General features: G+C 46.9%; 1 protein-coding gene across 1 annotated transcript; it reads right to left on the reverse strand.

Annotated features, from left to right (window-relative positions):
• Positions 1–5,144: 5,144 nt before the first annotated feature.
• On the reverse strand, positions 5,145–11,585 carry LOC129597471 (uncharacterized). The gene is made up of 5 exons (XM_055495038.1): positions 11,392–11,585; positions 9,324–9,606; positions 9,140–9,255; positions 5,972–6,130; positions 5,145–5,791 (listed from the first exon to the last, which is right to left on the reverse strand). The coding sequence occupies exons 2-5, from the start codon at positions 9,571–9,573 to the stop codon at positions 5,501–5,503; spliced, it is 816 nt and encodes a 271-aa protein (XP_055351013.1). The 5' UTR covers positions 9,574–9,606; positions 11,392–11,585; the 3' UTR covers positions 5,145–5,500.
• Between the last annotated feature and the right edge of the window lie 607 nt (positions 11,586–12,192).

Genomic DNA, 12,192 nt, shown 5'->3' on the forward strand with positions numbered 1-12,192 from the left:
TCCGGTCCCGGACTAAATTAATCCCGGTCGGAAGTAAATTGTTAGCCAGTCTACCCGGCTTATATTGACTTTCAAAACTGCAGCACTGGGTACCCCGAAAACCAGTGCCCCGGACGCGGTAAATTCGGACAACATGTGGAAAGAAGATCGTTTACTTCGTATAATATGTAACCGTCTACTCACGACCCGTGGACGGACGTCATCTTAGACGGATACTTTTGAGTTTGAACTGGATTTTCATTTACCACTTTTATAGATTACCTATAAAACTACTTTACTTTCCTAATTTTAAATTGATGATATCAACCGAGGGAATTGTATTTTTCTATTAGTTCACTAACAGATCTCTTTTCTTTTATCTATACAGTACTAGCCGGAATTTGGCTGTTCAATTGACCGGAGCGATGCGGAGGTCTTCCTAGTTCAGCTTTAATGCTTCACTGGTGTCCGTTACGAAAAGTCCAGTTATGACATCATCCTGCATAAATCTACAACCGCCGAGAAACAGCAGCATTAGTCAAACATAAATTGTAAAGTACAGAACAGTAAAAGCATCAACCGAAAGTCGATAAGCCAGACTAATAAATGTTTGTGAAAATCGGAAAGCAAAAATTTATATAGAAAAAGCCACGTATTAAGCACAAGATGTTGTACAAGGCGTACGTACTATCCTCTCCGGTATCACCAGTTCTGAATACCGGATCCAGCGTCAATATATTGACTGTCGAGACATAGCGGTCGATTGGATCGATCAACAAAGCTGACGCCTTACACAAGCCTCCTGTGAAACTTCATGGGGCACGCCCTGAAGGTAACAAGAAAGAGCTACCCGTTATCGTGGTTTACAGCGGCTGAAATGCACTGGGGAAAGACTGAACCCGGGCTCCTGACCTCAACCAGTTGAGCCTGCGAGGTCTCCAGTCGGCACCGTGTCCTCCATCTCCGAAATCACGGTGGAGATGTTGGCGAAACACAGCGCCGCATTCCGCGAAGAGTTGGGCCATTGCAGACAATGCACTGAGTTGGGCCCACCTGCACCTGAAACCCGGAACCAGGCCGGTGTTCCGGAAAGCGCGGCCAGCCCCGTTCACATTCCTGGAAGCCCTCGAGCGCGATCTGGACCGCCTCGGGGAGACAGGAATTCTGAATCCGGTCAACAGGGCGGACAGGGCTGCGCCGATGGTGACCATGCATAAGCGGAAGGGTGACATCCGCACGAGTGCCGATATCATTACTGGCCTAAAAGAAGCCCTGGACCAGCAGTATTCGCAGCCGACACCGGATAAGCTATTCGACAAATTCAATGGTGGCCGGAAATTCACCACCTGGCGCTCGCCAATTCGAGCTGGCCAACGATAGTAAGAACCTAATGGGGCTAAATACACATAAGGGGTTGTTCCGATACAACTAACTTCCATTTTGCGTAGCGTGAGGTCCCAGCATCTTTCAGCAGATAACGGAAAGCGTCCTCCAAGGCTTGGAGGGTGTGGCATTCTTTCTCGATGACATCAATGTCACCGGAGCGACCAAAAAGGAGCACCTGAGAAATCTGAAAAAGATCATCCAGCCTCTGGAAGAGCACGGGTTCACGCTCGAATGGAGCAAGTGGCATTTCCTGCTGGACTCCATGTAGTACCTGGGGTTCGCGGTGGACTACCGAGTTAAGCACATCTCCGAAGACCGAGTAAAGGCTCTCCAAGAGTGGCCCGTCCCACCGATGTCAGTGATCTCCGCGCGTTCTTGGGACTGGTTAATCAGTACGGGAAGTTAGTCCGCTGCCTTCCGGAAAGTTTTCCCCGATGCAAACCCTCCTGAAGACCAGAGTTTCTTGGTTTTGGTCCAAAGACTGGAGTCTGAGTTCCTTTCCCTGAAAGACCAAACTGTCCGCGGGACCTTCCGGGTCGAACATGACCCGCGGATGCCATTGGTTTTGGCAGCCGACGCGCCCTGGTGTGGCGTCAGTGCCATGATTTTCCACCGTTGCCCAGACGGAACGGAACGCCCGCTTGGCCATGCGTCCAAGACTCTGACGGCGGCCGAGAAGAACTACGGTGGGAATGAAAAGCAAGCCTGGACACTCGTCTTTGCCTGCCGAAGGTTTCATCAGTACATCGCCTGGCGCGAGTTTAACCTGTGTACTGGAGCTATAAGCCGCTAGGCCCTCTATTCAGCGTCTTCGGTCCCAAGAAAGGAGTTCCAGTGGTGACGGTGAACGCCAAAAGCCGTGGGGGCTCATGCTGATGGCCTACTCCTTCAGCACTGAATGCCTCCGGACGGAGGACTTCGGCCAGGTGGACGGCCTAGCCGCTTTCCGCTGCATTCGACGGAATTAGACGGACTGCACAGACTGGGAATGGTGAAACGCCTCAACGCCATCCATCTGGATAATGTGTGCCTTTTCCCTGTGGCAGTGGAAGCGATCGCGCGGGAGACCACCATCGAGCAGGAACTGTCCGAGTACGTCATGAATGATGAATGGGTGGACTGCCTCTTTTGAGAAATATTTGAGTCTTTACAAACGGCTCGAACACTAGCTGGTGGGGCAAACGACTGCATCTGCAGGGGCTCCCGGACAGTCGTACCAGCGAAACACCGGCAGCTGATACTTGACTGCCTTGATGCCGCCCACATGGGATCGGGGAAGATGAAGGGCAAAGCGCGGGGATACTGCTGGTGGCCACAAATGAGCAAAGTCACCGAGAACATGTCCCGACAGTGCCGTATCTGCTCCGGGCGAGCAAAGGAAACCGCCAAGGTTGCGCCGTCGCAGTAGGAAGTTCTCGATGCTCCGTGGAAGCGGGTCCACATAAACTTAGAAGTTAGAAATTCCGCTCAACGGGACGATGTTCATCATATGCCTTGTCGAAGTAGTCGGAGGTCGTAGAGATGAAGCTCGCCACTACCGATGGTGTTCTCGAGACGCTGTGAAACCTGTTCACCCGATACGGTGCGTATGTCGAAGTGGCAGCGGGCAATTCACAATTCACACAGTTCACTTCGCAGGAGTTCGGCGACCTATGCGCGTGTAGCCGGCAGGAAGGTGGACGGGTGGATGGTGGATACTCAATGAAGGTCATCCACCTTTCTGGAAAGGTCATCCACCTTTCTCATCCACCATTCTGCCGGCTATATCCATTGATCTAACTACGAAGCCATTTTTCTCAATGTATTTCTTTGAGAGCAACAACTGGATGGATCAATGGTAGCCGCCATCAGATCGACAGATCGGTGGGTATGTTAATTCGTTTTTGGCAGTTTTGTCCTCTAATAGCGTACAGTAATAACTTTTCGCTTATGTCGCTCGTTTTTTACTGATGATTTAAAATTAGAGGCGTATGGGATAGCCACCGATAGTAACCGATTAGTCACAAGAAGACGTGAATTTTACTAATGCTAGCCATGAAAAAAATTACTTAATGGAAGACTTGGAAGTTAAGGACTTTTCTACCATCTGCAAGAACATTTGCCGACAGAGCGACTACAATGCGAGCAAGAAAGGAAGCTACGGGTTTAGGGTATGCGTTGTAGCGAAGACAGCGAAAACCGGTTTGTACAGCTAGTACGCGCACAGACAGCCACACTCATACGTGTGTAGGTGAATGCGAGCGGATTTACCCACTCACACACACATGTGCCGATCGATCGATACAGCAAGGCAGCACTCCGCTTGCGCTTTTTTGGCAGCACTGGAATGCGCTGTCTTCGGTCTATTTATAGTCACAACAGAGAGGCTGCATTGATCAACCCGCCTCAGCGGGCAAAAAAGGCTGTTCGCTGGCTTTTTAACATAGACCGTAGCCTCCTCATTTAGTCAGATTGTATGTTCATATGCGCTGCATGCGTGATACTGTTAGCCTACTTGCTTGATCCAATAAACAGACGTACTGTAATAAATAAAGCAGGCTTATTGCCATTTGGACTGACAAATACGCTGGTGCGCATAGGCTAAGATCGAGGTATTCCCCTGCATAATTTTGAATTACATTTAAAGAATGGTGGACGGACTGTGAAGAAAGGTGGATGACCTTTACAGAAAGGTGGATGACCTTCATTGAGGATCCACCATCCACCCGTCCACCTTCCTGCCGGCTACATGCGCGGAACACGGTGTCTGTCATCTGCGAACATCGCCTGACGATCCATAATCGAACAGCCAGGCTGGGCATTTTGTTAAAACGTTCAAGGACGGCATCGTCAAGCGCTCCTCCGACAGGGAAGTCCCGTAGAATTTTTCCTTTACCGGAAGCTGCGTTCACAGGTGGACTTGCTGGCGCGTGCCATGTTGACCACGACGGAAGCAACCGGCGACGCTACCAGCAGGACTTCGACATGCAAACAAAGGCAACGAATTTCCAAGTTGGGGATTACGTGATGGTGCGAAATTGCCAGCGGAGTCGAACAGTCGATTGGCAAAGAAGCCACCTGGTTAAGCGGGAAGGATCACGCATATGGATAGTGCTTGTTAACTAAACTGTTAGCGATATCAAGATCAGATGCGGCCGCGATATTGGCTGCATCCGGATGAGCGCGCAACACCGAAAGCACCTAATGCAAGGGAAATGCACGGTACACCAACTGCACCGACAGTACCTTTTGAACCCGAAGAACCGAGCGCACCGCTTGTCACTAAAGCGCTGACGCCTACAGTTCCTGACGACCAGCCTGAAATGCTGGAGCAGGAGCAGATGAAGGAGCATCAGACGGCAGTGTCATGAACAGCTGCTGGCAAAATCAGCAGAACCACTGAATAAGGAATAAGTACAATAACAAGCAATACAACGGAAAGTTGCTAAGGCGGAAAAGCACAGTAATTACGCACAAAGTAAGATAACAAGAATCACGACACACCACAACGGCACAACCCTGCTAAACTCGCTGAGTGTTGTTTCTTTTTTCGTTCCTACGGGACGTTCTTCTCTGCAATATGACCGCACAGAAATCTGTTTGTCGTTTGAGATAGTCCTAGTCTTAGTAGACTTCGTGACCTTGCATCCTATTTTAACCAGTTGTTAGCTCTCTCGAAGCGCTGAATATTAAATTGCGGTTGCGGTCGATTCAAGTTGGTCTTTCGGTCATTCGATGCAAAAATCGTTAATGCAGTATTTATATTTTATTCGCCAAAAACCGTTAACCGTATACAGCGCTAACTCAAGCAGCACTTTAATACCGCAGAGTTTTGTAGCCACCACTACTAGTTCTGACAAAAACCAAAAATGCATCACTGCATCACAAATGCAAAAAAATACTGAGCCTTTTTATCCACGGGAAGTGGGAATTAAGTTAGGAAACTTATCTTTGGGAGGATCTGTATCACAAGTTTCACAGGAAATTCTATCAGGACATGATGAACAACAAACAGAAATGAGATTTCATTCCACGAGATACAGTACATCCTGACGGAAGAACTCGGTGCCAGAAGCGGCGCTACTGTAAAACCAATACGTCAGTCAGCGGACCACCGTTAATCACCTGCAATGGGCATTTCTGTACGAATACAGCTCTAATCCGGCTGGAGCCACATAATCGGAGTTTGAGCGAGATACTCTGCAACATGCACCGGGATGTGCTGGATGCATACAGCATGTGGCACGAAGTCCTGCGGATGATCGGCGTAATTGATCAAGTACTGCACATCGTTGAGTGAGCGGATGCGCAGTTGTGCCGGTTTAAAGGCGATGATGTTTACCACCAGTTTGCCCTGCTCGACGCCAGATTGTCCGTTAGTGACCACGGCAATGGAATGTGGAACCGATGCCGGAAGCGGAGCGCTTATCTGACCGGTGATCGACACCTACGAAAAACGAGAGTGAAAACTAGTGTTACAGGCAAAATATTACTCATTGATTGTCATCCCCTTATAATTATTTCATTAGAAAACTGGGTGTACGTTACACCCAGTTCACCATTCCTTTACTAATCGGATGTTAAGGAGCAGATGCAGAGTAATTAGTATCACAATCTGTCAGCAAACCTGGGGAAAAAATCCGGATTCTTTAACCGAGCGTCCGTTGCGGTGTCCCTTCGAAGGTCGTCCAAAATCACGATTCGACAAGCGCTCCAATGGAGCTGGCTGTGCTGCGGTCGGTATTACCGCATTACGCTGCGCCTGACGAGTACTTTCCTTGGTAACCTGAAAACATTGCCAAGCGATTAAATGTAAGGAAAAGGCGGGCCGACGTGCAGTACTATGCACAATAAAAAATCTCTCGAAACAGTTCACGCATTAGGAGATCTCGCTGGCATTCCCTCTGGCCTCTGGAAATTTAGATGCTGACTGTGAACGTTCACATAGCTAACGTGGTTCAGCTTGCTGGTCAGCTCAGCTAGCGGTGTGCGGTTTTGCTGATAAATATCCAAGAGTTTATCGCATTTGCCCTGCGGTTGTCTGTACTTAGTAATTGAAGCCCGGAAAAAACGCCATCGCATCCGTAATTTGTCAAGGAAAAGGAAGGAAGGAAGGAAGGAAGCCGGTGCACCCAGCACCTACATTCCGGAAGCCTCAAAAGGGCTGGGACTTACCGTTATGCAACGTCTCCTTATCTACCCTGCTGGGACTGTTTCAAGGCAATGAGATCAATACAGCGCGTTTACCGCGTTTATTTGTCTAGTCTAGGCCGGAAGCCGGCCCCTGGCTAAACGCTCTGCCTTCGGCTGACATCGGCAATCTGCCTAGTGACGACGAACTAAAGATCACTGTTGGTCTCTATCTCTATGCCACGATCTGATACACTGCAACCTTCCTCACTGCGCTAAATGCCATAAAGCAGTTGATGGCTAGGGGACACCACGGGTTGTCATCATGTCACGTGCCTTTTCCGTCGGACGGCATGCGCGTCACGGAGGGTTAAACAGCAACTTTTGCAGAGCTTTTGTATCCGCTGGTGTACCTGCAAAACTGGAGCCGCGCGGCACCACCCGCACTACCGAAAGCCGCCCGTACGGCTGCAGGACATTCACTTGGAAACGCCGAATGTGTCTCGCATGGGACGTAGCATGCATAGACACGGTTACGCCATCGCATGTCAAAGCTGCAGTACTTCCGCCATCGCGGGCGCAGCCGCCGTGCAAGCGCAAAAGAAGTCCAGACTTTACTCTTAGCTGGATGGCCGTTACCTATCGTACCGATCGCCTTCGAGACGCTTGGTCCATGAGGACCGTCGGCAACTGCAATCGTCAAAGAGATAAGAAAAAGACACTGAACACACACGCGGGAGAAGCACGTTCGCACGAAATTCTACGGCAGCGGTTGTCGATACAAATCCAAGGCGGAAAGGAACGTCAGTGCTGGCACCATGGAAGGGCAGGATAGGCTGCACGAAATTTTTCTGTCGTAATTTTGTGCGCTTTTTCTCTAACATTTATGTAACGAGTATGATTTGACCAATAACAATTCAAACCCTTTACTGCTTTCCCAGCGGGACGGATAAGAGAACGGTACGTCTCGAAAACTCTTTACCGCCCCAGACAAGAACTGAAAAATCGGAAAAAAAGCATTTGCGACTGCCTCCGGGCACTAAGAGGTTTGCCAGTACATCCCCAGACGCGACTTCATCCGCTTTTTAGAAAACATTCCGTAGCGTTTTGGAAATACCCAGCGCTTACATATGGGCTTGAACAACAGCTCTTTACTACCCCGCAGCAAAGGAGAAGCCCGTAAAATGAAAGCAGACTGCGTTTATTACTGTGTGAGGATGCCCAGGTTCTGCAAAACTGAGCACTATTTTTTGAATATGTTGTCTCATAATGAAACAGCAGTTTTTGTTTTGCGAAACGCCTAACAATCGGTAGTAGCGACGGTCGGTGTGTGCAACGAGAGCTAATAGCGAATTTCAGATTTCACAAAACAAGTTCCGTCCAGTTCGACTTGCGGGTAGAAGTTGGCGTTACGGGTCGATTTACGTCCGTTCGCGACGTAAGGCGCCGTAACCTAACGTCGTTGGCTGACGCGTAAAAACTATCTGCCTTGCGTGGATCTGTGCAACGGCTCAGCCGTATGGCTGAGCGACAAGCCAGCGTTTGCTGCCTGTGGATCTTTTTTGTGTGCTCTAACCGCCTCCCCGAGAGCAGGTTGGTCACGCTCTCGGCACTCTCGATTCGATTTATTTTTCAGCTGTAAGTCACTGCAAGTGTGCATCCGTACAAGCATTTTAAACGATTTTCAGTCTGGTAACGTACTGTTTATGTGACGCAGTAGTTTCTAGTGGACGGAGCCTGAACCATGTGAAAATCTAAAATTCCCTAATGACTCGCGCTTACTGGAAGATCGTCGTTCATGAGAAATAACTACGAAGCTCAATCTCAGTCGCAGTTTCGAAGTGGTTAAATCGCATTCCCAATTGCTTCCGTCCTAGGTGATTAAGTGATTAAGGACGTTGCTCCCTTAAGTGGTACAGTGCGCGTGCCGGCGTGCGCATATCGATAGGGCATCACATCACATACATGCTCAATCTCGTTACTACTTTATTACTAAATCTCGCATGGCTGTATACCGCCCGTCCCTCTGAGAAACTGACGCTGTGAATCATTTTGGCTCCAGTGGAACGTAATAAACGCTTCTGCCTGAATTTTAATTTTTCGAGCTTCTGAGCGGTTCTGAGGCAGCGGTCTGGCTTATGGGAAAGTGGCAAAACTTGCAAACAGAAACCGGCAAACTGAAAACCTCCACGGCCTATTTATACAAATTCAGCAGGGGTCCGAGCTACAGATAGGTGCAGAGCGTTTTCCACGCAGGGTTCACAAGACAACGATTGAAGAAACAAAGTATGAAGAATCTGAGAACATGCTGGCACGCTACCTACTGTACGGACTTCTCGATGTTACTGAGAACCTCCTTCACTTTTCTGCCTGAGCGAATTTCTGGTCCTTGAAATTCAAAGATTGAAACGATTAATGATTTCATTGTTATTCAGCTGAATGCCAAAAAAATTCCTTCTAGATAACGCAGATTTGTAAGCTTTATTTTATCCCGTTCCTTATGCAGCTCTAGGAAACGAGTTTTCCGCGTATCTATTTGCACACGTTACGCAACAAACCTCACGTAGAATGTCCGCGCGCGGCGCGGCCAAACGCGTGTGCCATCCATAAAATAAGCCAAGTACCCGCTAACAAAGCGGTTGGGATAGATGTACAGGTCCCTTACCTCAAAGTCCTTGCGCTCTTTGAAGCGGTGAGAGCCAAAACCAGTGGTTGGGACAGTCGGAAGCGGACGCTGCAGTTTTGCGCTCGGCACCGATGTATCCGCACTTGGTACATTTTCTATTACAGATCGTTGTCATGACAACACCTCAACGTAGAAGGTCTTAGTCAACTAGCCAGAACATTACCGATTTCTCTGCGCCTTTTTGATGTCCGCTCAAATGTAGCCACAGCTTCGCGCGCGTTGTCGAGATCGCTTTCCGGGATCCAGCAAGATTCACATTCATCATACCCGGTATACTTGACATAGTATTCCACCTGATCGTTCCGGTATCGCTTTTTTCGGATACATTCAACTTCATACTCCTCGTTCTCCATAGAGACTTCAGGCTTTTTCAGTATGGACTGCCACGACTGTTTAGTCGCGGAACCAAACATCGTCAAATTACGCGATGCCGAACAGCTATGGCACTATAACAAAAAGGAAAAAAGCCTATAAGTTACAAAAAAATCTCGTAAAACCAACGACCTTAAATAATTCTAAATATTTTTAAATTTCCAAATATTTCTAAATATTTCTAAATATTTCCAAATATGTCCAAGTTGCTCGGAACACAACAGATGGCAATACGTGTTTATGAAACAAAGCCGATTAGCGGCATCAACCGAACTTCGCCGCCCGCTGTACTCGCTTTTTAATCGCCAAAGATGCTCTAAGCGTAGCGAGTGATGTGCGCTCAGGACGCACAAAAGCAGATGTGGGTTCTTCGCGAAGTTTCTGAAGATGGAGCGCGGAAGAGCAGTATCATGGAGAACAAAGAAAAATCCGTGCCATCCAAGCGCTCCCTTAGCGAACCCCCAGAATCGGCAATCCAACCCACCACAAACTGCTCAGAACTTCAGAGTAACGGAACAGCGAACTTGAAAGCTGGACAGAATGCGGTTAAGTCGGGAAGATTGGATTTGTAGCTGTTATTCTTCATCATCCATTCGGATAAATATTCATCATTCTGATATACTAGTAAAAATTAAACCGGGCGCGACCTATTGACCTAGATTTTGGAGTTCATATGTACTTCTATTCTTCATAAGTTTTTCTATTCTTCACTCTAAAATGTTGGTCCCGGACTACCCAGTGGGGAAAGTGAAAAGCTCTTCAGGTATTAAAGCAGGCGCTAAATATCGCAAAACCCAGAAATACCTCGTTCGCTCAATGTTACAACAGGGGGACAGATCGGAACTGCGTACAATAATATAAGAAACTCGCTTAAAAATAGCCATAAGCTTCCAAAAACCAAAGGAACTAAGAAGCTAAGAAAACCAAAGAAACCTAGAAAGTTAAGAACCATCTAAGAAATAAAACAAAATCAAAGCTAGTGCGGTCTGGCTAACCACTCTTCGCACGACAGTTAGTTTCTGATACATCATAGTTCATACATCAAAGCAAGACTTCTTTGGGTGCAAGACTCTGCCATTGCAAACCGTGCAATGGCAGAGTGCTAGAATTAATGAGTGTAACCGTTCCTAATATCTGTTACTCATGTTGGCACCCAGCCCATACATCGACCTTCAAGCAGAAGTTGCTACTCAAAAGTTTAGTCAATTTGACTATGTTACTGAGTATAGATACTACGTTTGCAATGTTTACGATGCTTGAATTACTCTTCATTAAAGCAAACCACCCAAATTCTAACACAGAGAGCAATAAGCATTGGCAGCGAATCACTGCAAATACATACTTAACAATGCATGTTTTTGCATTTTCAGAAAACTTAGCATTGTCTGTGCGTGTTTCAAGCAAAAACGATTAAATTAGCTGCGCCTGGTAAAATACCATATCATCGTTATGATATTCTACGTAATGATTAAGGATGCTAGCGTGAGAGCTGGTAGAATTCTCACGCAGCGTAATTCTTCCCGAAACAGCCTAACCACAAAAGAATGCAAAGAGAACGAACAGGTTGCTCCAACGACTTCACTCACCAACACCGATATTCCAGACTCAAATCGAAATCAGTCCGGTAATGGGGTTTCTTGGCTTATATTATTTCAGTATGCTGTCTCAAAATGTTTTGAAGATGGATCAATTTCCAAACTTTGGGGTTTTTTGAAAAAGCGAGGCTTGAATTTAATACTGTGATATTGGAGAAATTCAACGTACAAAAATCCCTAAGACCCCGAATGCCACAACACTGAATACAATTTTAACGCCCTTTAAGATAATTTGTATTTGATGCAGTACTTAACTTCACGTACCAGTTACCACGTATCTTGATGCGCCCACGCGTATCCTATAATGTCCGTTCTAACCAGACGACAGTACGGGAGATTTATGTAAGTAAATAAAATAGTAAATAGGTAAGCAACACAGGAACACAAGCAGAAAAACGGACTCTTCAGCAGAGTGAGCGACTAGAAGTAAGCCATGTGACTAGCAGAGAAAGGTTCAAAGTCTATTTGTCTCCTAGTAACAAGTCTGCTGTACTTCCACACATGTACACCTTCAAAAATTTCTGGAAGGCCTTTCTTTTGAAAAATGCTTTTAAAAATTGTTCGTCTTTACCGTAATACTTTTCGCCGATTCAAAGAAACTTTTGTTCTATTCATTATGCAGGATATTATCAAGCTAAAAATTTTACGTTATTGTTTTGGCTACATGCCAAAATTATTAATATTGAGGAACACAAACATAGATATGCCAACCAAGTGTGAGAGTAGATGACGCATAGGGTGTGATTCCCTGTTCTGTTTATCCTCATCGGCATATCCGATCGAGTTGAGTGTGCTTTTTCCGATTATGATATCATTCTGATTTTTTCACCTGATTTTTCTCTGTGATTTTTCCAGCGCATTACCATCGCGCAGATTTGTCTTCCGATGATGTTTTTGTTTATGAATAAAACCACAGTTTTGTTCCAGTTTTTCTCTTTCGCCTGATCTTCCCATTACGGGACCGTTATACACACCACCACCTGTAACATAGAGGAACGGAAGCCTCTAGTTGTTACCGCGTTGCTTGAGCCTACCAGCTCGCAACGAGGAATAATCTAGGAACCA

Source organism: Paramacrobiotus metropolitanus, unplaced genomic scaffold (genome assembly GCF_019649055.1).
Source record: "Paramacrobiotus metropolitanus isolate TYO unplaced genomic scaffold, Prichtersi_v1.0 Parri_scaffold0000105, whole genome shotgun sequence".
Lineage (NCBI taxonomy): Eukaryota > Metazoa > Tardigrada > Eutardigrada > Parachela > Macrobiotidae > Paramacrobiotus > Paramacrobiotus metropolitanus.

Coding starts and splice junctions, on each gene's coding strand:
- LOC129597471 (XM_055495038.1), bottom strand. CDS start 9,573: ATGTTTGGTTCCGCGACTAAACAGTCGTGGCAGTCCATACTGAAAAAG. Junction 9,256..9,323: donor AAAAAGGCGCAGAGAAATCG/GTAATGTTCTGG, acceptor GATCTGTAATAG/AAAATGTACCAAGTGCGGAT. Junction 6,131..9,139: donor AAGAGCGCAAGGACTTTGAG/GTAAGGGACCTG, acceptor CAATGTTTTCAG/GTTACCAAGGAAAGTACTCG.